This window comes from Macrosteles quadrilineatus, unplaced genomic scaffold, assembly GCF_028750875.1.
Source record: "Macrosteles quadrilineatus isolate MER2022 unplaced genomic scaffold, UCM_ALF_1.0 Scaffold_7__1_contigs__length_78375512, whole genome shotgun sequence".
Lineage (NCBI taxonomy): Eukaryota > Metazoa > Arthropoda > Insecta > Hemiptera > Cicadellidae > Macrosteles > Macrosteles quadrilineatus.
The window spans coordinates 56,045,707-56,072,532 of record NW_026542600.1 but is presented as its reverse complement, the minus strand read 5'-3'; the positions used below and the strand labels follow the sequence as shown (position 1 = coordinate 56,072,532).

Sequence of the window (26,826 nt, the reverse complement as noted above, 5' to 3'; positions counted from 1 at the left end):
CTCTTGTCGCAATACAATGCGCCTTAAATGTCAGTGTGCGGTCCAGTATGACACCAAGATATTTGGGTGTAGGACAATGCTGAAGACGGTCTCCCCGCCACCTCACATTCAACTCACGGCCTGCTTCTCTATTGTTTAGGTGAAAGGCACAAACTTGGGTCTTAGCAGGGTTCGGCTTCAGGTGATTTGCGTCATAGTACTGGGAAAGTTCATTTAGAGTCATAGTCAGCTTCTGTTCCACCTCTTCAAAACTCCTACCTTGTGCCGCCACCGCCGTATCATCGGCATATATATACTGACGTGTAGCGTTTGGCAACGGTTGGTCGTTAGTGTAAATGTTATAAAGAGCTGAGGCTAAGACGCTACCCTGAGGCAATCCATTTCTTTGATTCCTCCATCTACTTTTCTTGCCTTGAAGGGACACGAAAAACCGCCTGTTATGAAGAAAAGTGCCTATCATTGAAGTCAGCTGATAGTCTTTGGTAATACTGTACACTTTTCCCAAGAGTCTTCGATGGTTTACGGTATCGTAGGCAGCTGTTAAATCTAAAAAAGCGACACCCGTGATCTGTTTTCTCTCAAACCCATTCTCAATGTGCTGGGTCAGGTTTAAAACTTGGCCACAACAAGACTTGCCTGATCGAAAACCTGCCTGTTGTAGAATGATCTTTTGTTCCAGAAAATCCATTTCGATTGAGTATCAGACGTTCTAATATTTTATATGTGCGATCATGGCGGGATAGTCACTATGACTCCACGGTCACGGCATTAACGTCGGTATGACTTCGCGGTCTTGGCGCAATCATCGGTATAACTCCACGGTTAGGGCACTATCGTCGGTATAACTCCACGGTCACGGCATGATCGTTGGTATGACTCGTAGTCACGGCGTGATCGTTAATGATTTTGCCTCCTGCGTTTGCAGAACTATCGTGAACATCTCCCGCGATAGCGTCGTCATCGTCACTCACGAAGCGGCAAAATTGCCGACGATCGGGTCAAATCCCGTCCCGAAAAATTCCTGAGTAAAATGTAATCCCGTCCCGAAAATCGGGAATATTTTTTTCCTGAAAATTTCCCAAAATTTCAGGACCTGTCCATCCCTACAATTATTATATTTTGTTATTTGACAGCATAGCTTATCTGGTTTGAGTAAGTACAGTTGACATTGCAGTTTTATGGGAGTAAATTAATGAAAAAAACTAAATGAAAATTTATTTCCATTTTTATATTCTTAACTATCTCATATCCTTGAAAGTTTTATTTTCTTCTTGAATCCCTCATTAGCATTATATTTTCTATGATTCCACAATAGTATTACGTTACTAGTCCTGAAAATAGGTGTTTACCGGATGAGTGTGGTCGTTCCCGAGTGAGACGAAGTCGAGTACGGGATTACCATACGAGTCCGGTAAACACATTTTGGACAAATTAATTACAATATTTTACGCCATACTACTCTAAGCTAACTTAACAATAACAAATCTGTAAAAATCCTTATTTATTCCCACCGACTAAAGGACTAACAATCACTATTCATAAACTCTATAGAGGTTATGTTTTTGTTTATAACCACTCATTCTTAATCAGCTGGTTGCTGTCCGGTAAAAACTCATTATAGTACAGTAGTACGTATTGAAACCCCATTTGATTAAGCTGGCCACAAACAGCTGTTCTGGACTAAAATCTTGCGTGGGAAGTTTGTTAAAACAGTGTAGTGTGGCGTAAAGGTATTTATATGAAAATGTTATTTCAGATAAGGGAAGCTCAAACCCTATGCAGCATATTTCAAGATAACTCAACTCTTTGCAATGAAGTAAATGAGAAAGTAATTCAACATTTTATTCATTGCATCGAGACCCATGGCCGACACGTTCAGTATTTGAAGTTCTTCCAAACGATCGTAAAAGCAGAAAACCAGTTCATCCGCAGATGTCAAGACATGGTTATGCAAGAGGTAAGTCCACTTTAATGTAGATTTTATAAAATATATTTTCTTTAGCAATTATCGCCAATGTTGTATATTTTGTTTAACTCAAAGCCTTATTTATTTGGTGAGTTACATGTAGCATTAATAAACCTTTGATTGTATTAGTAGAGTTTTAACGGTTTTTATGTACTTGGCAGGAGCATGTTAAAATTTGCAATAACATATTATTAAACTAATTACTGAACTAATTACTGACTCTTTTTTTTCAAATTTTTTACCACCAACGGATTTATTTTTTACATACATTACATTTCACAGTTAATTCATCATGACAATTTTCAATTAAACTAATGTGGGGTTTTTGTTTTTATTTTTAGTTCTAGACTACAAGATCAAAAACGCTTTATAATCATTAAATAACATACCTTACAATCGATTTTGTCAAATTATAATAATCACTTTAAAAATAACTCAAAACATGACTAGGCCTACATTGGAATGACGTCATTCTACTCAAAGGTTTTCAGACAATAAATTAATAAATTACACTAAACATTCTATTCAAATTATTATTGGCACATATTTTTTAAAGTATGCTATCTTAAGCTAGGAAACATTTTGTTTTTCCATCAAAGGATATTTTATTTTAATAACAAACAAATTTGCCAACTGGCCAACTTTCATTGACATTGTATGACATGCACCTTATTCCTGTTTTTAAAATTTCGAATTTTATATTTTTAAGTGGCATTTTAGTAGGGATGGTCGGAATTGAATTTTACTTCGGGACGGGACGGGATTTTTATTTCCTTCCCGATTTTTGAGACTGGACGGGATATTTTCCTGTGAATAAAAAGGAAGTCTTGAGTATTGCAGTTATCATAAAAGACAAACAAAATCAATTTTTTACCATTTGTGGCACTGATCTATAAAAACAAAAAAACGGGTAAAAGTTACACGTATAGAAACTTGTGACTCGCGGTCGAAATGACTCGCCGTCACGGCAGGGTCGTCAGTATGACTCCGCGGTCACGGCGTGATTGTCAAAATAACCCTGCGGTCACGGTGCGATCGTCAGTATGACTCCGCAGTCACGGCGTGATCGTTGGTATGACTCCGCGGTCACGGCGCGATCGTGAAATGACTTCACCTCCTGCGTTCGCGGAACTATCGTGAACATCTCTCGCGATAGCGGCGTCATTGTCACTCGCAGAGCAGCAAAATCGCAGACGATTGGATCAAATCCCGTCCCGAAAAATTCCCGAATCATTTGTAATCCCGTCCTGAAAATCAGAAAATATCGTCTCGTAACATACACGGGTCCGAGAGCTATTTCGCTTCTCAGCCTATCGTCTCGTAACATCTGCGGGTCCGAGAGCTATTTCGCTACTCAGCCTATCGTCTCGTAATATCCGCGGGTCCGAGAGCTGTTTCGCTACTCAGCCTAAGGGTTCGCGAGGTACTCTACTCCACTTACCAGGGAGAGATGATGCTAGCTATTCGCCCAGCGCTCGAGTCCGACTGTGCCCGGTCCTGTGCCGTATTTATAGGGGTTGAGACGCTAGCGCAGTACATGGCCGCTCGAGGAACTAATGACCTCGCGCGGGACATTTGAAATCGTCCGAACGCTCGTTTTCTGATCTCATAATATTTTAACCATTACAAGAACATAAAACACAAAACCTTTTTATATTGTGATAACCAAAAATTAAGAAATAGACAACAAAGCAAAGACACCAATACCGAAACAGGCAAGCAAATACTCTTTCATACAGCCACAAGACTGTTCGCCATAAGACACAAGGGTAATATTTGAAATTTAAGCGTATTCTCCAAATACATTAAGGCATTGTGAGGAATTCTTTTGGTGGTATAGTCATGCAACACAGAAACAGCGGATTACACTAATTAAAATACAGACATCAATATAATAATGTTTTTTTTTACATTTCCTTTAAGTGTCCAAATGCAGAAAAATTTTGAAGGCATATAACATTTTTACTGTGAAGTTTAAAAGAAAGGTAAGTAGTATTTTGTGTGTTACCATTAACGTGTGTTTTTATTTGCATATTAGCTAGTGAATGCGGGTGAAGATGTGTTGGTTTTCTACAATGATAAGTCCTCGTTCTCTCATTTTGTTTCCATGATGAGATCCGAACGCCATCGTATGGACGAAAGCAGTGCCCTCAGGTACAGTTGTAAATAGTTAAAGGATGTATATAATAATGCTATCCGCCGTTCACAATATTAAAGCGGTTTTAGGGGAAGAAATCTATCCCCTCCACTTGAACCTACCTTTAAAAATAATAGCTCAACAGCTGAGGTTTGCCAAAATATAAATCAGCTGGGCCATATATATTAAGTAAAAAAAGTAGTGGAGGAACTTCCCCTCAAACCGCCCAAATTTGGTGAATGTAGTATAGTTAGTTTGTACAGGATAACAAGTTTTTTTAACAAAATGTGCATGTTAGTTTGGACATTTTATTTGCATTATACTCTTGTGCTAGGCCCATTCAAATATCAAGGAAAATCAAATTATATCAAGACAATATTTTGGCTCTTTCATCATAAATAATCAGTTCAGGTTTTTAGCTCTTCGGTACAGATCCGGAATAGTGAGAACCTAACAATGGCATACCAGTGAATTAGATAAGTATTACGTTTAAATTTAAGTTTTAAATGTAACTACTCATTAATTTTATAGTCTGCAACAAAGTAAGACAAAGAAACTTTAAAACATATCAAAACTTAACAAAAAATCCTATCAGATAGATGAATATGAAAACCTTGGAGATTCCTAACAAAATATGAATAGAAGTCAACATTTTACATCACGTTAAAATTTCTTGGAACTTGAAGTCATAATTAGAAATTTAGTAATTTAAAAAAATTAATGTTAAATTACAATTATGTTTTTGTTTAGAATATATGTGTTCAGTTCTTTTATCTAAAATTTTTCTTTAGCCTGTTTAGAATTTTTAAATTACTAAAACAGCTGATGATAAAAAGATAATCCATTGTATTATATAAATAAACATCATTCCTTTCTGTTCTTCTTGTAAACATGACTTTTATTTTTTCTCTCTTAATTTTTCATTAATTTACTCAAACACTTCACATTATTTAATGGTCCTTCGATCCAAGATATTACTTAGGCGATATGGAATTACTTTCTTCCACTAAAACTCTTCATACATCAATCTTTCCTCATTTTACCCATTGTTTTCCGTGCCTTTGAACTCTTATCTAACTGAACTCTTATTTCCATATTGAAACTGTTAACTCTCTCATTTACACTTTGTGATTTTTTTACATTAATCTCCTCATCTTTGTACAATGGCATCTCCAAATAATAGTGATTTTAAAATTGAGACTTATACACGACTCACATCTTTTATTAAAACTCGTCTCAACGAAATAAGAAACATCGTAGATCAACATGTTGAACAAGAAGAAACATTAACAGTTGTGCAACACGAAGCCTTAAAGACTCTCATGCAAGAAACCCAGAAGAAGAAAGAAGACTTTGATTCTTATTTTTATCGAATTGTAAGTACATCAAGTGAAGATGATTTGAACATTGAAACTTTAGCTGAAGATGAAGACCAAATCAGTGAACTATTCATCCACATCACCAGCTACATTAAAGTGCTGCTTTCAAAAATTGGTTCTAACCCTTATTTGGCCAAGGTTAATTGCAGTTCAGCTCAACCTCATAAAACTACTGCAGTGCATGTAATCAACCCGAACTCATCAAGTCCAGCTCAACCTCAGAGAACAACTGCAATGAATGTAACCAACCCGAACTCATCAAGTCCAGCTCAACCTCCGAGAACAACTGCAATAAATGTAACCAACCCGAACTCATCAAGTCCAGCTCAACCTCCGAGAACCACTGCAATGAATGTAACCAAACCGAACTCATCAAGTCCAGCTCAACCTCAGAGAACCACTACAATGAATGTAACCAACCCGAACTCTTTCTCTCTACTCTAACTTTCTCTCTAGACGTAAGAGCACCAAAAGAGGCAGATGATGACAGTAGCGTTAAACTTTTAGGTGTCCATCTTGATCCTAAGTTAGTTAGGGATACTCATGTTACTAAGGTTTGTTCAAAGCTTTCCAAAGTTTTTCACATGTTGCGTCGCCTTAGATTTAGCCTACCTAGTCATTACTTAATATCTTGTTATTTTGCTTTTTATCATAGTGTTTTGCTCTATGCTATTTTGTACTGGGGCAATAGTTAAAAAATAAGTGAAGTTTTAGTGATCCAGAAAAAGGCTGTGATGGTTTTATTTAATGTAGACCCTTATGAGCACTGTAGGCCCTTGTTCAAACAAGCCAAGATTTTAACTGTGATAAATGTATATATTTTTGTATTAAAAAGGTTTAAATACCTGCTATCAAGCAATCCATTTAATTGCAGTTGCAACTAGTTTCAACTCCTATGTGGAGTCATCATCAGGTTTTTAAGAAGAAGTCCTTGTACCGCCTGATGATGACTCCACATAGGAGTTGAAACTAGTTGCAACTGCAATTAAATGGATTGCTTGATAGCAGGTATTTAAACCTTTTTAATATTATTTGGCAATCCGGAGGCTGCATCCACAATGAAGTATTTTTGTATGTTTATGTTATGTTAATGTTGCTTAATGTGTTTAAGGTGCTTAATGTTAAGCTAAGGTGTTTAATTTTAATACGTTAACATTCAGATTGCTGATGTTAATGTTGCTTTTAAATGTTTCATTGACTGTATTCAGAATTGTTACAACTATCACTGTCTTAGACTATCTAAGAGAGTAAGAAAGGACTACAAAGTTAGTACAAAAAATAACCTGTGGTTTGATGAGTCACTTAAGAAAATGAAGGATACTCTGTTACTCCTCAAGGATTTGACTAAAATACCAGCTTATCAAAACAATGACATCCTAAAAAAATGTCTATCATCTTACAAAAACAAATATAAAACTAGAATTAAAACTGCTAAGATAGAATATAATGAGGAATTTATTAATAGTTCACAAAACAAATGTAAGGCTGCATGAAAAGTTGTTAAGTCAGAAAGTGGTTTATTTTTTAAAAGTGAGAAGTCGGATCCACCAATTACAGCTGACGAATTTAATGACTATTACATTGATGTAAGAAAACAAATTTTAGACAAGTTCTCTAATGGAGGGGGAAGTGGGTTAAATTTTTACGACTTTTTAGATAAGGAAAATGTTTCTAATACCAATTTTTCCTGGAAGCCGGTAACATCAATTGAAATTTTAAAAGTTATAAGATCACTTAGTTCCTCTAACTCTGAAGATTTTTATGGCTTTTCTAACAAAATTATCAAATATATAGCTCCATACATTCTAGAACCCTTAACTTACTTAGTTAATATTGCCTTATTAAATTCCACATTTCCAAGTTGTTTAAAAATATGCAAAACAGGGCCAATTTTTAAGAAAGGAGATATATCTTCTGTTTCCAATTATCGACCCATTTCAATAGTTCCAGTTTTTTTTTCAAAAATAATTGAAAATTGTGTTAAAATACAGCTTTTTGATTTTTTATCAAATAATAAAATTCTGAATAAAAACTTCTGTTAAGAACTATAAAAGAATTTTCAAAAAGGTAGTTTTGCAGAATAAGAGATTGCATAATAGTAATTTTATTATTAAATCTTGTAACAAGAGTAAAGCTATGTGGGGAGTTGTTAAAAAAGAACTGGGCATTCAAGTAAAAACGGAGACTACTACTAAAATTGATGTTGGGGATAGGGTGATAAATGAACCCAAAGAAATTGCAGAATATCTTAATTTTCAATTTTCCAACATAAAGGAAATATTAAATGTGCCAAATGTCTCTTTCATCAATAACAAGTACATCAGTCAAAACTCTTTAGAATCAGACAATACAGATAAATTACAGTTTTTGGCTTTTACCAACAAATTTGAAGTTAAAAATGCTATCTTAAGTTTAAGTAATAGTAATTCTTGTGGTTGGGATGAGATTCCCACTAAATTATTGAAATGGACTGCTGACATTATTTCTGATATTATTGATATTATAGCTAGACTCATCAATCAATCATTTAGTGAGGGTGAATTTCCAGACTTGCTAAAATTGTCTGAAATCAGACCAATTTTAAAAAAAGGCAAACATAATAATAGTCAAAATTACAGACCAATTTCTTTACTAGTAATATATCTAAAATTTTTGAAAAAATTATTCATCTTAGAATTGCAAATTACCTAGAATGTAACTCAAAACTGTGTCAAGAGCAGTTTGGTTTTAGAAGAAATCTAAGCACACATAATGCTCTTTTTACTTATATTAGTAGTGTCCTTGAAGCTCTGGATCAGTCACAGTTGACTGCAGGAGTTTTCTGTGACTTATCCAGGGCTTTTGACTGTGTGGACCACAGGTTGCTGCTGATCAAATTGAAGAATATTGGCTTGGAGGGAATGGCACTAGAATTATTACGATCATACCTATTCAATCGAAAGCAGCGCACAATAGTAATAAAAAAATCAATAAAATATTATTCTAACTGGGCCAGCGTTACATATGGTGTTCCCCAAGGTTCCATACTTGGGCCTTTATTATTTATTATATTTATTAATGACTTGCCTAATTGCCTTTCCACAAATTCCTGTGCTTTCACTTTGTATGCTGATGACACAACTGTTCTTTTAAAAAGAAAAACACTAAGTGAACTTAAATTAACTTTTGACAGCACAATTAAAAAAATCAATGAATGGTTTGAGAGCCATGGCCTGAAATTAAATGAATGTAAAACTAACATTCTTCAATTTAAACTCAGAAACAGAGTTACAGACACCACAATCAGTAATACAAAAATTGTTAAGTTTTTAGGTCTAAATTTAGACTCAAAATTAAGTTGGTCTGATCACATTCATCATCTAAATAAAAAATTAAGGTCAACAAGGTATTCACTAAGTGTACTATCCAAGGTCACGCCGCTAGAAGTCTGCTTGACAGTATATCATGCGTATGTTCATTCTTTGCTGGCTTATGGCGTCACTCTATGGGGTAACTCTGCAGAGGCCAAGAAAGTGTTCACTTGCCAAAAGTCAATTCTCAGAACTATTTTTCACCAGAAGTCTAAAAACAGCTGTAAACCTTTTTTCAAAAAACATTCCATTTTAACATTACCTTCTCTTTATATATTTGAAATAGCAAAGTATGTTCATGCAAATTCCTTCTTTTTTGAAAAATATAAAATAAATCATAACTATCAAACAAGAAATAATAACAAAACTTTTCAATATCCCAAACATTCGCACACAAAATTTGAAACTGGGCCTCTTTACATGGGATTAAAAATCTACAATCATTTACCTAATTCATACAGAACTTTATCAAAACCAAATTTTACATATAAACTGAAAGAGACTTTGAGCCAAAAAGCGTATTACAAAATTCAGACGTTTTTTAAAGATAAATTGTAATAGTTTTTACTCTTGTCAGGGTATAATTAGATTAAGGAACCTAGATATAAATTGACCATGTACCAGCTTGGGAATTACTTTTGTAATTATTGTATCAGGCGTGATGTACAATAAAGCTTTGTCTATTGTCTATTGTCTATTGTCTGAATAGCAATCAATATGGCTTTCGACCCGGATACTCCTCAACTTTAGCTGTTAAATCCATAGTGTCAGATATTCTGGATACATTTGAATCTGGCAACTATCTGAGTCTGGCCCTTGTGGATCTCAGCAGGGCCTTTGACTCAGTTCTGCACACCATACTTTTGCAGAAATTGGATTTTTATGGTATAAAACACCAGGAACTAAATTTTTGTAAAACCTACCTTTGTGGCAGACAACAATATGTAGCTTCCGTTAAACAAACATCAGCTTTTAAGGAGGTTCTTGCTGGGATGCCACAGGGGTCAGTACTTAGGCCAGTATTGTTTATTTATATTATATATTAATGATTTGCCAAATGCTATGCCTTGTAAAACAGTTCTATATGCAGACGACACATCGTTTATTTGGCCTTCTGACAATCTTAACACAGCAATCCATGGAATTTATAACATGATCGATATTGGTAATAATTGGTTTAAGAGTAATTTTCTTGAAATTAATAGTGATAAGACAGAGAAAATATGTTTTACACTACGTAGAAACCAAATTGAAAATCCAGATTTTGTTAAATTGCTAGGTATTTTCTTAGATAAAAAATTAACTTGGGAAGAACATACCAACAATGTAATATCTAAGTTGTCACGAGTTTGTTTTTTATTGCGAAAACTAAAAACTGTGTATCAAACCACACACTTCTTTCTGTTTACCATAGTTTATTTCATACGCACTTATTATATGGAAATATTCTCTGGGGAAATAGCTGTGGGGCCAGCAGGATGTTTACTTGGCAAAGAAAAGCCCTGCGGATCATGTTTGATATACCAAATAAAGTCAACTGCAAACCTTTCTTTATGAATAATAATATAATGACACTTTCAAGTATTTATATTTTTAATAATTTAGTCTATGTTAAACAAAACATTACAAATTTTACTAAATGTCACTCAATACATAACCACTCAACTAGACAATCAAACAACCTGTACATCCCTCCAGTTAGACTTTCAAAATTCACAAAAAGCCATAAATATTTGCAATTACAAATTTTCAATAAACTTCCCATTCCATTTAGAGAAATTGATAACATAAACCTTTTCAAATCAACATTATCAAGATGGCTAATTAGCAAAGCCTTTTTTTCTATAGACGATTTTTTAAACACATAATTACTCTGAACTCTTAACACTATTGGCCACTAGGAGGCAGCCTGCATGACCAAAAATCTTTTTACAAATTTCCTGAATATTTACAAATTGTTTAATTTTGAAGTATTATTTACTTAAGTTTTTTATAAATTTGTGTAAGAGCATTCAATCTTAGAATTTTAAATTTAAATATTAGGCCTGTATGTACAGTTTATGCAACAAAATGTTCAATGCTTCATAAGATGATATAGATTTAAGCATGATGTCATATTTGTGTCCTGACTTCTGGCGTTGTCTATTGTAATTTTATGTTGCTGAATGACAATAAAGATTATTATTATTATTATTAAGAAGAATTTAAATAACCTCACTTTGTCAAACCAAATCCACAACCATTTCACAAGATCTAGTTATCATGTTTATAGGCAACATTGTAGGTTAAGTAAAACCCTCAAGTCTTTCAATGTTTTTAGTATTAATTTGTTTAACAAACTGCCTCATAGCGCAAAAGAAGTTAGTAATAGTAAATTTGAGAAAGTTTTGTCAGATTGGGTAGTGGAAAACCCTATGTATAGTGTTAACGAGTTCTTGAAAAAGACTTTCAACGATTCAATGTTACCATTCTGTGCTTAGATATAGGCCTATATATCTGTTTAAATAAATTATTATTAAAATAAATTAAAAATAAGTAGGCTAAGATAGGTATTTTAAAAAAGTGACTTTGCCCATTGCATGTTTAACGGCAATAAACAATTCTTATTCTTATTCTTATTTTTATTCTTTGTCAGAAAAAAGAATTAGAATGGCAGTCACTAAACTGGTACGGTGTGAACCATCCAAATCAGTCCTGCCAACATATAAGTATTTTGGTTTTTTTTAAATACTTATATTTTTCAGGTACCATATTGAACTGGTAAAGCTACTCGCTTGCTGCACAATGGGAAAGAATGTCTACACTGAAATCAAGTGCCACAGTCTCTTACCATTGGATGATATTGTTGTGATGGTTTCACATCCAGACTGTATTCCAGAGGTAAGGTGGTAAAAAGTAAAAAGGCAAGGCTAAAAGAGGCTGCCAACCTCCTAAAACAAAAAAACACATTCATCTATGGTAGTCTGTTTACTTTATCTCTCCTAATTTGTCTGCATTGAGAGGATATGCACAGAAAATGGCAATTTAAAATTCCACTGGCAGTAAAGTGTTTGTATTGTGATTTTTTTTAACCCTCCAAACAAAACGTCCATCGTGTATTCGTAGACAATCACTACACGCTCTGGGGCGTCCATCGTCTACGCGTAGACGATCACGTAGTATTTATTTATTTACAGAATGCCATGACATCATAAAATGACAGGACATTTGTCAATGTAGGCCTATTATAATACTTAAATCTAAATAGTAAAAAAATCTAAATAAAATAATGTCAACACTTAACCCTCCCAATTTCTACTTAAAAATTCATTTAAAGAATAAAATGTTTTTGTCAGTAACCATTCTTTACATTTTTGTTTGAACTTTTTTGGATTTGCGATGTTTTTTAAATGATCAGGAATCAAGTTATACAATTTTGGTCCAATATATTGAGGTGATGCTTCAAATAGTGATAATCTATGGCTAGTGGGCTTAATTAGGTTCTTATGTCTAGTGTTATACCTATGGTTTGTGTGATCCTCCCTGAAAATTGACAAATTTTTGAATACCCAAAATAATGCTTCTAAAATATACAGGTCATAAAATGTCAAAACGCTAAAAGCCTGAAAGATGATTTTGCATGGACTTCTTCGGGGTACTTTAGCTATGATTCCTAGTGCCTTCTTTTGAAATATTTTATTACCATGGCAAGAATTTCCCCAGACAAGTATTACGTATGACATTAAAGATGAAAAATATGAATGATAAACTGTTAATTGACTACGGTTTTGCTCCAAAAGGTCTTAGACCTAAAATACCTCTCACTGGTGTTCCTCCTCAAGTTAGAGGTAAAATCACAGATTTCTCTATACGAACAAGTCTAGAACTTACAACACTAGTAACAGAAGAATATAAATCACTAAAGAATGAGTATGAACAACAACTGATTGATCTTTATAAACTCATACCACCTCAACATGATGTGATCAATGAAAAACGTAAAATTGACGATCAAAACCAATTAATGAAAACTAAAAGATGTGAAAATCTAAACAAAAAATTGAAAACCTTGTTTGATTCCTCTTCCAATATTGGGCTATGCCCAAATACCAGTTTTAAAGGATTATTAAATTCAGATCCAAACAAAAATTTTCAGCAACCCAATACACAAAATTTTCAGCAACCTAATACAACAAATTTTCAGCATCCCATTGTCCAAAATGAACTTGTAAACAACCTACAGATAAACAGTACTCCTAACCTAAATGAAGAACAAATTAAAACTGAGGGAAATGTAATGAATCTATCTAAATATGTTCTGAATGTAGATGAAATCTCTGTCCTCAATAAAGGTCTCACTTTCTCTCCACGTCCCAAGTTTAATCACTTTGATTTTGTCGCAGATGGTCTCTCTTTTGCTAGAAATGTCAGAATACAATATTATATTAAACAACAGCCAAACACAGTCCAAATTCACAGTCCAAATTGTTCAACGCCCAATTGCTTGGATAAATTCAAACCTAAATCAAACTGGGAACCTGATCCTCTTCCTCCTGACCATCCAGTAGAGCAATTCATTAATACTGTAATCTCCAACATTTCTGATCCTAAATTTGAATCCTCACTACATTCAAAGGATAATCTTACAAAAAATGAAAGAAAAGCTATACGTTCATTGAAAGAAAATTCTTCCATAATAATTGTAAAAGCAGATAAAGGCAACAGTACAGTAATCTTGAATCGTGAAGATTATATAAAAGAAGCAGAAAGACAACTGAATGACGCTGAATTCTACAAAAAAATCCCAAATGACCCTACCTTAACTTTCAATGATGACATTTCTAAATTTTTGCAAAAATATGGACCAAATGAAGACCTAAGTCAAGAAACTATAAAACTTTTGAGCCCTCTAAATCCAAGAACACCAATTTTTTATCTTTTACCTAAAGTCCACAAACCCATTCGACCACCACCTGGAAGACCTATCGTATCTGGATATGGATCACCCACTGAAAGGATCTCAGCATTCGTTGATGACACCCTCCAACCATTAGTGAAAACTTTACCGTCATATATAAGAGACTCCAAAGACTTCCTTAATAAAATTAAGAACTTAAACACCCCACTAACGGACAATACTATATTGGTGACAATTGATGTAGTTTCACTATATACTAACATCCCACATGAAGAAGGAGAAAAATCTGTAAAGAAATACCTAGAAAAACGTCCAGTTAACTCCAAACCTAGTGCAAATTTTATTATAAACTTAATTCATTTTGTTTTAACCATGAACAATTTTAAATTCCTTGATCAAAATTACCTTCAAGTGAAAGGGACAGCTATGGGCACACGTATGGCACCTTCTTTTGCAAACTTATTTGTTGGGCATGTTGAAGAACTTTTTCTAAATTCACAAATGTTGAAACCTTCAATTTGGTATAGGTTTATTGATGACATTTTCATGGTTTGGGAACATGGACTAGAAAACCTGCAAACTTTCCTTGAAAATCTAAATCAATTCTCAATCCTTAAATTTACCTGGAATTTCTCAGAAGATATTGTTACTTTTTTGGATGTTGACGTTTTTGTTAGAGATGGTATGTTAAAATCCAAAATCCATGTAAAGGATACGAATACAATGGATTACTTAGCTTACTCAAGCTGTCATCCTGCACACATTAAAAAATCCATACCAAAAAGCCTATCAATACGAGCAAAAAACCTTTGTTCTGAAAATCGTGATTACCAAAATTATATTGAAAAACTCAGCAATTCACTTAACAGAAGAGGTTATCCTAAAAATTTAAGAGACAGTCAAATAAAAAGCTCAAAAAATCCTAACACAGATAATTTCAAAAAAGATCCAAAATTCATCACCCAATACTTTCCTGGCCTTTACAAAGTTAATAATGTTTTAAGAGTGGCACATAATATTCTTTCAAATTCACCTCTGACCCATAATTTGTTTTCCAAACCCCCAAGACTAATATACAAAAAAAGCTCCTAACTTAAAGACATTCTTTCAAAACCCAAACTACCTCCCACTTCCCAACCCTCAGCAAAACCTTCGGGCTGTAATCAATGCAACAAACCACGATGTGCCACTTGCAAATTAATCATCCCATCAAAAACTTTCACAAGCAGGCAAACAAAAAGATGTTATAACATAAATAGTAACATCACCTGTGAGTCTACTAATGTAATTTACCAAATTTCATGCAAAAATTGTCCTAAAGACTACATTGGCAAAACCACCAATGCTCTAAGAGTTCGTATGAATGGCCACAGATATGATGTAAACCATCCTGATAAACTAAAACCTGTGGCTATTCATGCGAGAGAGCATTCTCAAAATTTTGAACAATGTTATTCATTAAAAGGAATAAGAAAATTGGCAAAAGACGCACCAGACTTGAAATTAAGACAGCTTGAGCAAGCTCATCAATTAATACTTAAATCTAAAACAACTTCCGGTCTAAATTTGAGATAGTATATATATACATATATATATATATATAAAATTTTTTCTTTCTTTCTATCAAAACATTTTCTTTTTTACTTCTTCATAAATTATATGTATTTTGGATTTATGCTAAAACCATATGATTCAGAGTGGTAAACACTTCTATTTGTTATTGTGTTTGTTCCTGAAGAAGGCTAATGCCGAAATATAGAAATTTCTATAAAAGTGTGTGATAAGTTTATTTTGAAAAAAAAAAAAAAAAAAAAAACTGTTAATTGAGTTTTAGTATCTGTAACTTGAGAAATTGTTTTGAGAGAAAATGTTGCTGAAGAAAGCCTTTTCCGTAGTTTGTCAATGTGAGGAAGCCAGTCAAGATTTCCGTAAATATGAATACCCAAAAAATTGCTTGTCTCCTTAGACATTAACTGATGATTTGTAAAAGTGGTCTGTTTTAAACTATTTCTATGATCTGATCGAAAATTAACTACTTGAGTCTTGTCCATGTTCAAGGAGAGCCCATTTACTCTAAATCAGTCACTTAAAGCGGCCAATTCTGTATCTACTGTGTGCTGCAGGGATTCAACATTGGGTCCCTTACATAACAGCATTGTGTTATCAGCAAATTGAAATATATCCATCTTTGACACGTTTGGTAGGTCATTTACATAAATAAGAAATAGACAGGGGCCCAATATTGATCCCTGAGGCACCCCTACTTCAACTTTTTCCCAATTAGAATTTATAGTATGTCCAAATTTGATAAGTATATTTTATTTCTTTGATATACATCCCTCAAGTATGTAGAAAACCAATTTAATTCCTTGTTTTATTCCATATTTTTCAAGTTTGTCTATTAAGAAACTGTGATGAACGCATTCAAAAGCTCTGGTTAGATCATACAGAACTCCAGTTGTCTTCTGAGATCCATCCAAGGAACTCGCAACACAGTTTACTAATTTAGTCATTGATTGTTGAGCACTGAATCCTTTTCTAAATCCAAATTGGGAATCATTAAAAATATTATTATCTTCTAAAAAAGTTCTCAATTGTAGGTCAACACATTTTTCGAATATTTTAGATATACTTGAGAGCATAGCTATTGGGCGGTAATTTTCTAAAGTGTTTCATTTTTCTTATGGAGTGGTAAAATTTCTGAGTATTTTAGTTTGTTTGGGAAAATACCGTGTATTAAGGACTGGTTTATGAGATTACAGAGAGGAGTTTGTATTTCATCTATTACATGCTTAAGTGAGAACAATGGAATCTGATCCCATCCGACAGATCTTGTGTCATTTAAGGAAAATACAAGTTTCCTTACTTCTGATTCGGTAATTAATTTGAATTTAAATGTATTTTTGTAGTACTTTGAATCTATAAAATTCAGAGCCTCTTTGGCTTTAGGACTACACCCTACTGATGTATGTACAGATAGAAAATGGTTGTTGAAATTATTAGCTAAATGTGTAAGTTTCAAGGACTCGTTTGGAACATGATAAGGTAATTCAGATTTTTCCTTTTGTTGTCCAAGTTCCCTCTTAACAATCTCCCATGTTGCTGTGGTCTTATTAAGAGAATTTTTAATGTAATGATCATTGCAATTGTTTTTTTTTAATATTTGTCTGTATGTTTTTACATAATCTTGGAAGTCCTTAGACTTATTCCATCTTGACTCTATATGGAGAAGCCGTTTTCTTACAGCGGATATTTTGTTCAATGTGCTCTAAATCCATTACCACCAAACAGGACTGGATTGAAATTGGTATCAACGTTTATGTCAGAACTTGGGCTTTCTGCCAATGTCTGTATCGAGACACTAAACTGTATGTAGCGATGGTAGTGCTGCTGTAGACTTATTCAATGTTTGTTTGTTGTTTGTTGAAAGATGTTAGGTACCAAGTAGTAAGTCCTAGTACTTTTTGTTACTATACTTTTCTATAGTTATGTTTATATATTTGTATTTTACATAAAATTCCAGACAAAGTGGCTATGTTCAATTAGTTTAGGCCTAGAACTATTATAGCCTATATTGACTTAGCGCAAAGCTATAATTTTTTTTATTTCTGGAGCTAATTTATGAAGGTAAATAATGTACAAAAGTATCCAATTGTGGGGTTTTTAATCTTAAATAAGGCTGTAGTATAACTAAAGGTTCATCACATAGGCCAGAAGTGTTTTCTCCTTGCCTTGGTCGTTAAACTTGAGTTTGTATCAAAAAGAGTCACTGAAGACAATAGTGAAAGAAAAGTGTTATTTAAATTTTGTATTAACTTACAGATTTGAATGATTTTAGGTGAAAGAGGCGTACATTAACTTCCTGAACCACTGCTACATCGACACTGAAGTTGAGATGAAGGAGATTTACACGTCCAACCACATGTGGAGTCTGTTTGAGAAGAGTTTCCTCGTGGACATGGGCATGGTGGCTAACGTAACTCATGATCGTAAACATGCAGACCTCGCGATGGAGAACTACGTTACTAACAGTGTCATGCAGATCATCAACACATTCTTCAACAGCCCATTCTCTGACCAAAGCACCACTGTACAGGTAATTGAGGAGTCACATGTAAAATAATAAAAAAAATTGTCTACAGTTTTCATAACTATTACAGTTAAAATCACACAAGAGAAGACACATAAGCTTTCTTACTAACCTGCTGCATTACTTCAACTCCCGATCTCCTCATTCAGCCCCATTGGTGACGTCATGGTTCTAGGCCTTCTGAATATAGTTACTTTGCAACATTTGGATATAAGACGTAGGCCTGTATAACAAAATCATAAATAACATATTGATCTATAACACTCCTCCCCACTAACTTTAAAATAATTTCAAAAATTCTTCTTCAAATAGTAACCAAAATAAATATATCTCTATATACATGGGAGGAGCTCTTCTTCTTCTAATTACAAATCAAATTTTACTGGAGGACGCCGCTCACGTTGTGATCGACGCACCGTCTCAGTAGGTGAACGGGGGCCTATGAGCTTCCCTTTCTCAGGCTGAACTTCCTTCTGGACTTGATGGTTAATGAAATCTGTCACTGGGGATTTCGATAGTGACTGTCTGTTCTGGGGAGATCTGTCATGGACCGGGCTAGATAAGGCTTCTTGGAGGATTTGTGGTTGAGGCAGGGGTATAATAGTTACATCTTCTTCTTCTGTTCTGCATAGATTCGGACGCAGGTGATCCGCATGCACAAAACGCATCCGCCCGTCCACCTGGGCCATGTATGTCAATGGACTAACTATCTCCACTATTGTCCCAGGGAACCAGTTAACCTTCTCCTGCCTGACGCTTCGCACAAACACCTTCTCGCCCACACAAAAAAAAAAACGTGCACTACCTCTTCTTTTGTTTGAAGTGTTTTCAATCTTGATGAATTTTTCGTTTAAGATCAGGTGGCAGGTGGGGTTTCAACAGACTCAATGATTTCTGGGCTTGAATCTTAGAAAAAGTTCTGCTGGCGTACTTCCAGTAATCGTGTGAGGTGTGTTACGATAAGTAAAAAGGAAACTGTCTATACGGTGCTGAAGGGTTCTAGATTTTAGATTTGTTCGATTGGTCATCTTCAAGCAATTGACGAAGGAACGATCTCTTTGTGGTCTGCTCGGCTCTTTCCGCCAAACCGTTGGAGGCGGGATGGTATGGTGGGGTGACAACATGAAGAATTCCGTTGGTCCTTAAGAAATCTTTGAATTCCTGAGAGGTCAGTTGCGGGCCTCCGTCACTCACTAAGGTACAAGGCAACCCATAGGCTGAGAAACATGACCTAAGTTTTTCAATAGTCTTGCTAGAGGTGGTTGTCTTCATGTGGAAAACCTCAAGCCATTTGGAGTAGCTGTCAACCACAATAAGGAAGTCCTTAGTGTCAAAGGTCGCAAAGTCTACATGGATCCTTTGCCAACAATGCTTCGTCCAAGACCATTGCTGTAGAGGTGTTAGGGAAGAGCTGTTCCGGGTAGTCTGACATATTTTACACGTTTTTACTACACCTTCCAGGTCACGGTCCAAATTAGGCAACCACACATAGCTTCGGGCAAGAGATTTCATGCGGGTTTCACCTGGGTGTTCCTTATGTAGAAGCATCATTAGTTCTTTCCGATATGGCTCAGGAACTATCACCCTCCTTCCCCAAAGTAAACAGTCTTGGTCCACTGAGAGTTCCGATGATCTGGTGATATATGGCGTCAATTGTGCATCGTTAATGGAGTTTGGCCAACCATGCATTGTGAAGTCCAACACCTTAGATAGAATGGGATCATAACGAGTCGCAGTGCTGATTTCCTTGTAAGTGATCGGAAGTTCATCCGTAGCCGCAAAAAGATTTTCACCCTCATCGTCATCACATGAATTATTCCCACATGGAAGCCGTGAAAGCGCATCCGCATTGGGTATCTCGGAGCCTTTTTTATACACCAAGTCGTAGTTGTATGTTGATAAAATAATAGCCCAACGTTGTACACGGGCAGCAGCCAGAGTTGGCATGTTTTTGGTCGGACCTAACAGGTACGTGAGTGGTCTATGATCTGTAACCATCAAGAAATGTCTACCATACAGGAATGTATGAAACTTCTTTACTGCAAAAACAAGTGCCAAGGCTTCACGTTCAATCTGAGGGTACCTCTGTTCTTGTGGAGATAAAGTTCTGGAAGCGAAAGCAACTGGCTGTTCTGAATTGTCAGGCAACCTGTGGGAAATCAAAGCTCCCAAACCATATGGGCTTGTGTCAGCAGTCACGACTAGGTCCAACTTAGGGTTAAACGGAATCAAAATTCTGTCACTTAAAAGCAATTCCTTACCTTTGACAAAGGCGTTTTCACAATCTTTGGACCAATGCCATTTTGTGTCCTTGTTTAGCAATTGATATAATGGGTGAAGTAAGGTTGACAAATTTTGTAAAAATCGTGAGTAATAATTTAATTTAGTTAGAATCACACTAGAGAAGACACATAAGCTTTCTTACTAACCTGCTGCATTACTTCAACTCGTTCAGCCCCATTGGTGACGTCATGGTTCTAGGCCTTCTGAATATAGTAACTTTGCAACATTTGGATATAAGACGTATATAACAAAATCATAAATAACATAAATAACTTCTTGATCTATAACAATAACAAGTTTCATTTTGTTTTGTGATGTTCAAAACTCAAAACTGAAACTCAAATCTCAAAATCTTGGAAAAGTTTAGGTTTTGTGATTTGATCGGTGAGTTCTAAGATTCAAAACTCAAATCTAAAACTGCCAATTAATCTTATTCATTTTTTATGACAGTGCTGTGAAGAGTGAAAAGTGCTGCGAGTGAAGTTACATTTAGTGTTCCTTGTTTAAAAAACATATGTTTATAGATTTAAAGTTGTATTTATTTATTCACATATTTATGTTATTATGTCAATAGACAATGTTCTTTATTTACATATTCATAGAGAGAACAGATTTTAGATTGTGAAAGTTATACAATGCACAAACTTTTTTTTCTTTCTTTTTTTTAGTTAGTTATGTGAAGAAATACAAAGTTGTCATTTTGATGTCCAGAGAGAGCTCTCGTCAGCGGCGGCGCTGTGTCAGGTATTCAGTAGTGATGGTCGGATCCGGATATCGTACTACCGGATCCGCCGGATCTGAGCTAGAACCGACGCCCAATCGGATCCACAAAAAATCGGATCCACAAAAAATCGGATCCTGGGCTGGATCCGGTTTTAATGGATCCGATTTTTTTTATACTATCAACACAAAACGGGCGAGTATTCGAGATTTCAAGTTCGAGTAGAGTACGGCCTTGAAACTCAAGCTTATCTTTGAACTCGCCAGTTTGGTTTAAAATTGTAAAAAATCAATATTCATTGAAATGTAACTTGTGTTTACATAAAATGATGGATAATTTGTATTACTGTAGATTCTACAGTAACACAAATATAGAAATAACCAAAAGAGGTAGTTGTCCTAACCTATTTTTATAGCTGTCACAACAGAATAGGTCAACTCAAAGCAGTTGCCGGCGACTGACTGGCAATGGTATACTGACTTGACACAGAATAGAATGACATGATCGGTAGTGATTTTGTTTTAAAGTAGGCCTACTGTTTTACAATAAAAAATTCCACTACTGAACTGTTACGTAAGCAATAAATTTATGTTTATAAAAGTCAGAATAGAAACACTATAAAGGCAAAACAATAGAAGGGAGGGAGGGGTTGTGCAATGACCTTGAAATGAGCGGAATAGCAACATTGAGTAGGGGGTTGGGGGGAAGGGAAGGGTGAGACCTTTGAGCTATATCTAGACTAGACTTTCACCACTTCCCAAATGGCTGGGTACGGGGATTACAATAGCAGGTTTTTTCCTTGCCTGGTTTGACTTTTGTCTTTTTTTGTAGGAGATTTGAATAATCAAAAATATAATTCAAATTGACCACAATTATTTAGCATTGATAATACAATTTGCAAGGGACCAGAAGGAAATAGACCAAAACACTAAAATTAATAGAATAACACACAAAGTAAACAAGAAATGAAATACAGAACACGATGATTTAACACTGTCACTCAATTTTGTTGTCTAGAAGGGTCGGTAAACTAATCAATAAATAGCCAAAACCAGTTTTCTCCCCCTCTTGCAGTCTCACCACCACCCTTCCCCCCCCCCTAAGACGGGAGGCCCAACACTTTGTCCTTGAAACACCCTAGCCTCTGAAACAATAAACCCTTACACTCGCCCGCGTTGCTGTTTTGACAACAGGTTTATGAATGCGTTCACTATTTTTCATTTTCCAGAATTAACAATCAATTATTATTATTTGCAAGTTACAAATAGGAAACTACATGACATTACGGCATTCAATGACCCATGTATTATAAAAAATTAATAATTCATTACTTATTTTGATAATAAAAAGCATTCATTACAGCACGCAGCACTTATTGATATATATATATAATCATCAAAGTAACTGTTTCTTTATAAAAAATAAAATAGGTACAAAATTGTGTGGCCAGTCAAACTTTATAAACAATCATTTTATTCTATAAAATACAGATGGTAAATAGGGGTTGGTTGAAAGGAAATAAAATACAAAACAGATTAATTAATTATTTTGATAAACGATAGAAAGGTTATAGGTTATGGGATTGATTGAACTAAAATAACCGCAGGGAAACTTATAAGTAGAAAAGACGTCAACCACAATCTGTTTAATCAGTACATCGTTAGAGAGAGAGGGGGGGGGGAGAGAGAGATAGCAGATAGGGGCGTTTGATAGGGAATCTGAAACAAGGAACAACGATGCGACAATACTCGTTTATAGCCTTATTGTCTCGCCCACTACATTTGCACACGTGACCACTTTTTGTTTCTTCCTTATCTTTCATCCGTCCCAAAATGGAATTCCTGAAATAGTTTGTTGGTATAATCTCCCCTCCCACACAAGGCGCAGTGCTCAGTGCGCACTGTAGGTTGTCACGGTAACCGTGTGTTGTCATAGCGACTAGCCAATCACGCACTCGCACTGCGTTGTAGATTACAATACGAATAGCTGTGTTAGAAAGACAACGCGGTGGTAGTTTGTCTCTTTCGTATCTCCTCAAAATTACGATCGATAATCAGATAATCATTGTGCAACGTAGAATATTGTGATAACTTTGTTTTCAATAACAACACATATTAAGTGTTTTTATATGGACACAGTTAGTCTTTGACATTGCCTAGCCATATGAATTATTTTATTTAAAAAACCCGCCCTTGAAAAAAGAAAAAAAACTTATCTGTATTTGGATCCGAAGATCCGGATCCAATTTTTTCAAGATCCTGATCCGGATCCGGTACCGACATTTTCTTGGATCCGCCCATCACTAGTATTCAGGAATTCAGACTCTGAGTAGTAGGGTCTTTCTTGGAGCCGGAATGTCAGTTGGTTCTTGAAACGTTGGGGTGGCTGGCTTCTTAGATGATCGTGCAAGTGGATAAATAACAGTGCTCCTTCGTATGAAGGTTTCATCTCAAAAAGCGTTAGGCGGGGTAATGGCAGGGTGAAATTTGTGGCATGTCTTGTGTTGTATGTATGTAGTTCATGATGTCTTGACTGTTGTGAGGTGACTGCATGCAAGGATTTTTAGTTGTTTAAAGGGTTTCCGGCTGCTTTCTTGGTAGTGTAGTCCTGCTAGGCATCTGGTTGCTCTTTTTGTAGGGTAAGGATCTTTCCCATGTTGGATGCTGATGTTCTTCCCCATGACACTATTCTGTATCTTAAGTGAGTTTCAAAAAGAGCAAAGTAGGCAACTTTAGCTACCTCCAGGCCAGGCCACATATTTGTTTGATTCTACGAATTACATGGGTACTTGACGAAAGTTTCTTGCCAAGTTGGTCAATGTGTGGCTGCCATGACAATTTTGAGTCAATTGTGTACCTATATATTTAGCTACGTTGCTTACTTCCAGGTCGGGGAGAGGTGCTAAGTTTGTAGTTTTCCTTTTTGTGTTAAATTTAAAACTATTTGTACTGTTATATTTTCATTTAAATTTAGGACTTGGTCATTGTTTATACAGTAGTGTTTAGGCATGCGATCGTATTTGTTTCAAGCATTTCAGTAGCTTTATTAGAGATGGTAAGCGGCATCGTCTGCTTACATTATAGTAGAGCAGGCATCATCCACACAGTTTGACATATCATTCAGGAGGAGGAGGAAGAGCACTGGCCCCATTACAGATCCTTGAGGCACCCCTCTTTTTACATCAGTTGTTGGAGATTGTATTTTGTAGTTTGTGTTATTTTGGATGTGATTTATTTCTACCAGTTGCTTTCTTCCCATGAGATAGAATTCAAACCATTCTGCTTCTTTACCTCCTACTCCTAGGGCTCTTAGTTTTTGTAGTAGCTGGCCGTAATTGAGGCAATTAAAGGCTTTGCTTAAGTCAAGAAACAAGCTGGTCACTGAACATCCTTCCTCTAATTGTTCTATGATGTGTTCTGCCAGCTGTATCAGGGCTGTTATTAGGAGTCAAATTTCTCAAGCTCAAGGTTAGGAGTCAAATTTCTTTCAGTTTTTTTTCATAAATGATACTTTATCATTACTTGTATTTTTTGTAACCTTAACCAGGCATGTAAAGAGAGAGAAAAATTCTTTATTTACAACAAATTATTTTGCAGCATTACATAAAGCAAATAAAAATATTACATGGGTCACAATGACCTGTGCGTGATAGAGTCCTTAACTGTCTGCTTAAAATCAAAATAAAAGATCTTCGCACTTCACTTAATACACATAATAAAAATAAAAAAAGATCGAACAATAACTAAGTAAAATAAGCATAAAAAATAAATTTACTATACAATTATAATTATAAAAGCTGTGAAACCTAACAACCATATTCAAATGCAACTCAATAGTAGGGGAGCTCATTGCTTGCATTACATCCAATACACATTAACTTTTTTCCTTCAATTCCCAATTTTACTGAGGCGTGGATTCCGTCAAGTAAGAGTGCTGTAGAAAGTACAATAGATAGTCCAGTTATCAGTTGGTTAGGTCTAAACGAGATATTCTGGGCTGATAAGCGACACTGTATTGTCAAGGCCTATCTCCTTCAGCCAATTAGCGATAACCCTCTTATATACACTCAGTGACACTCGCGGTCCCTAATTTCTGAAGCGATATTACGCAGCAAGCCATTAGCAATGTAAAAGGAATTTGTTAAATTGATTGATTTGAGAACTCTTGGGACCCGTAATCCTATCATCACTGAGTTTCTGGTATGATAGTTATGAACTACCATAACTATATGTAAAGAGTTTCACGTTTAGGTTTTGAGATTCAAAATATTTTGTTTCGACCACCACCAGCTGATTTCCCTACATTTTACTTTGCCCACTACTTATCTCACTGCTAAGGACAACTGAACAAAATAAAATTTGGTCTAAGTATATTTTTATTGAATTGTACTCAACAGGAAATGATTTGTGTGTAGATTATTTTGCCATGTAAGCAAGTGTAGTGTAGATTCAGGCATTCTACCATTTAGCAACAGTTGATTCAATCAAACTCAAACTGACAACCCTAGAAGAAGCTTGAATGATCGTTAATAAATCAACCTTAACATACTTTTTGTGTAGTTTCATTAAGCTACCGCCAGCTCTCTTTAATCCGATACTTATCTGGATAAAAGCTAGTATCAAACTTAATCAAATTAATAAAAAATCTCTTTCATTTATATTTGGCTGAAGATCATTGTTACTACAGTATATTCAGATTAACCCTATCTGTTTACACTATCTTTGCTGTACTGCAAACAATATTTTTCATTTTATAAATTTATTTCTCTACCTTCACCCATGTTATTTTACAGACTAGGCAACCCATATTTGTCCAACTTCTTCAAGCCTCGTTTAGGGTCTCTCAATGCAATTGGCTCAATGCTTCTCAGCGCTTCAATGTTGAGAATTGTATCAGAACACTATCTGAAGTTGGTAAGTATAATTTTGATTACAACTGATCATTTATTTGATCTTCTAATTTATTCTTATATGGGTGTATCATCAAATTTCTTTTCTCACTTTACTTGTTTGGACTTCATCCGTTTTGTTCTAAAGTGTTTGTAACTGTGCTGTTTTGGTAGTCTATTATATTTAACCCTATCCACACAAATTAATTTTCTCCTGTTCTTTTCTTTTACTTGTATTTATTTTTGAACAAAACAACACATTTATAGCTATTTTCATTCTGACAAGGCAATTAATTTATTGCCTTAATTAAATAATAAGTTATAAATGTATAATAATAATAAATGTATTTAATAAATTCTTTTTTTTCTTTTTTTTTAAAAAAAAGCGGTTGGCTTTTAACCTTGCATTTGCCCGTCCACATAGACTAAGCGCCCGTGCGTGGATCGTTAACAGCAAAGCAAGGAGTGAGCCGGAACAGAACAAAGGTGAACTGTACTAATAAAATGTTATCGGCAGTGACCAGGATCCGAACCCACGACATCGCTGCCTTGGGCCCAAAGTCCGCGACGCTACCGACTGAGCCACCGACTCACTAAATTAAGTTAAGATAAATTAAAGATAGATTAAAGATTAAGTAGATTAAATTAAGGCAATAAATTAATTGCCTTGTAATAATTAAAACAATTTATTTATTAATTTGTTTACAGATATTTTAATGACTTACCATCAAATTCTACACAAAATTACCTAAAGTTTTCTTATTTGAAGAGTAACTGCATTTTTTATAGTACAAAATAAACAAAAATTATCAAAAATATACCTAAATTACAAAGTTAATGAGCATCAATAATAAACATGTAACGTGTCGTTTTTGCTATTCCGTAGTTAAAGCGGGAAAGACGTCACCAACTCTCTCCAGCGGATCGCTCAAGTCGGGGTGCTGGGAAGTTTCCAGGGTTCAGATAAAAATAATTTATTTAATTAACTCAAAAACCTAGCACAGGCACAGATTTGTATATACGCAAAAATTTAGTGTGAATCAGGTGTGAACTCCGTACCGGTAACCAACAACGCTACTGTACCATCATCATCGTTCACACCTGGAAATAGCTAA

General features: G+C 35.0%; 1 protein-coding gene across 1 annotated transcript in view; it reads left to right on the top strand.

The window, feature by feature from the left end:
* LOC128999012 (inositol 1,4,5-trisphosphate receptor type 1-like) overlaps positions 1–26,826 on the top strand; it is a 27,273-nt gene extending 447 nt beyond the window's left edge. The window contains exons 2-7 of the mRNA XM_054425367.1: positions 1,757–1,957; positions 4,005–4,120; positions 11,577–11,712; positions 17,568–17,825; positions 25,616–25,736; positions 26,756–26,826. Of these exons, the coding sequence (XP_054281342.1) occupies positions 1,757–1,957; positions 4,005–4,120; positions 11,577–11,712; positions 17,568–17,825; positions 25,616–25,736; positions 26,756–26,826 (903 nt within the window). The remainder of the gene's footprint in view (positions 1–1,756; positions 1,958–4,004; positions 4,121–11,576; positions 11,713–17,567; positions 17,826–25,615; positions 25,737–26,755) is intronic.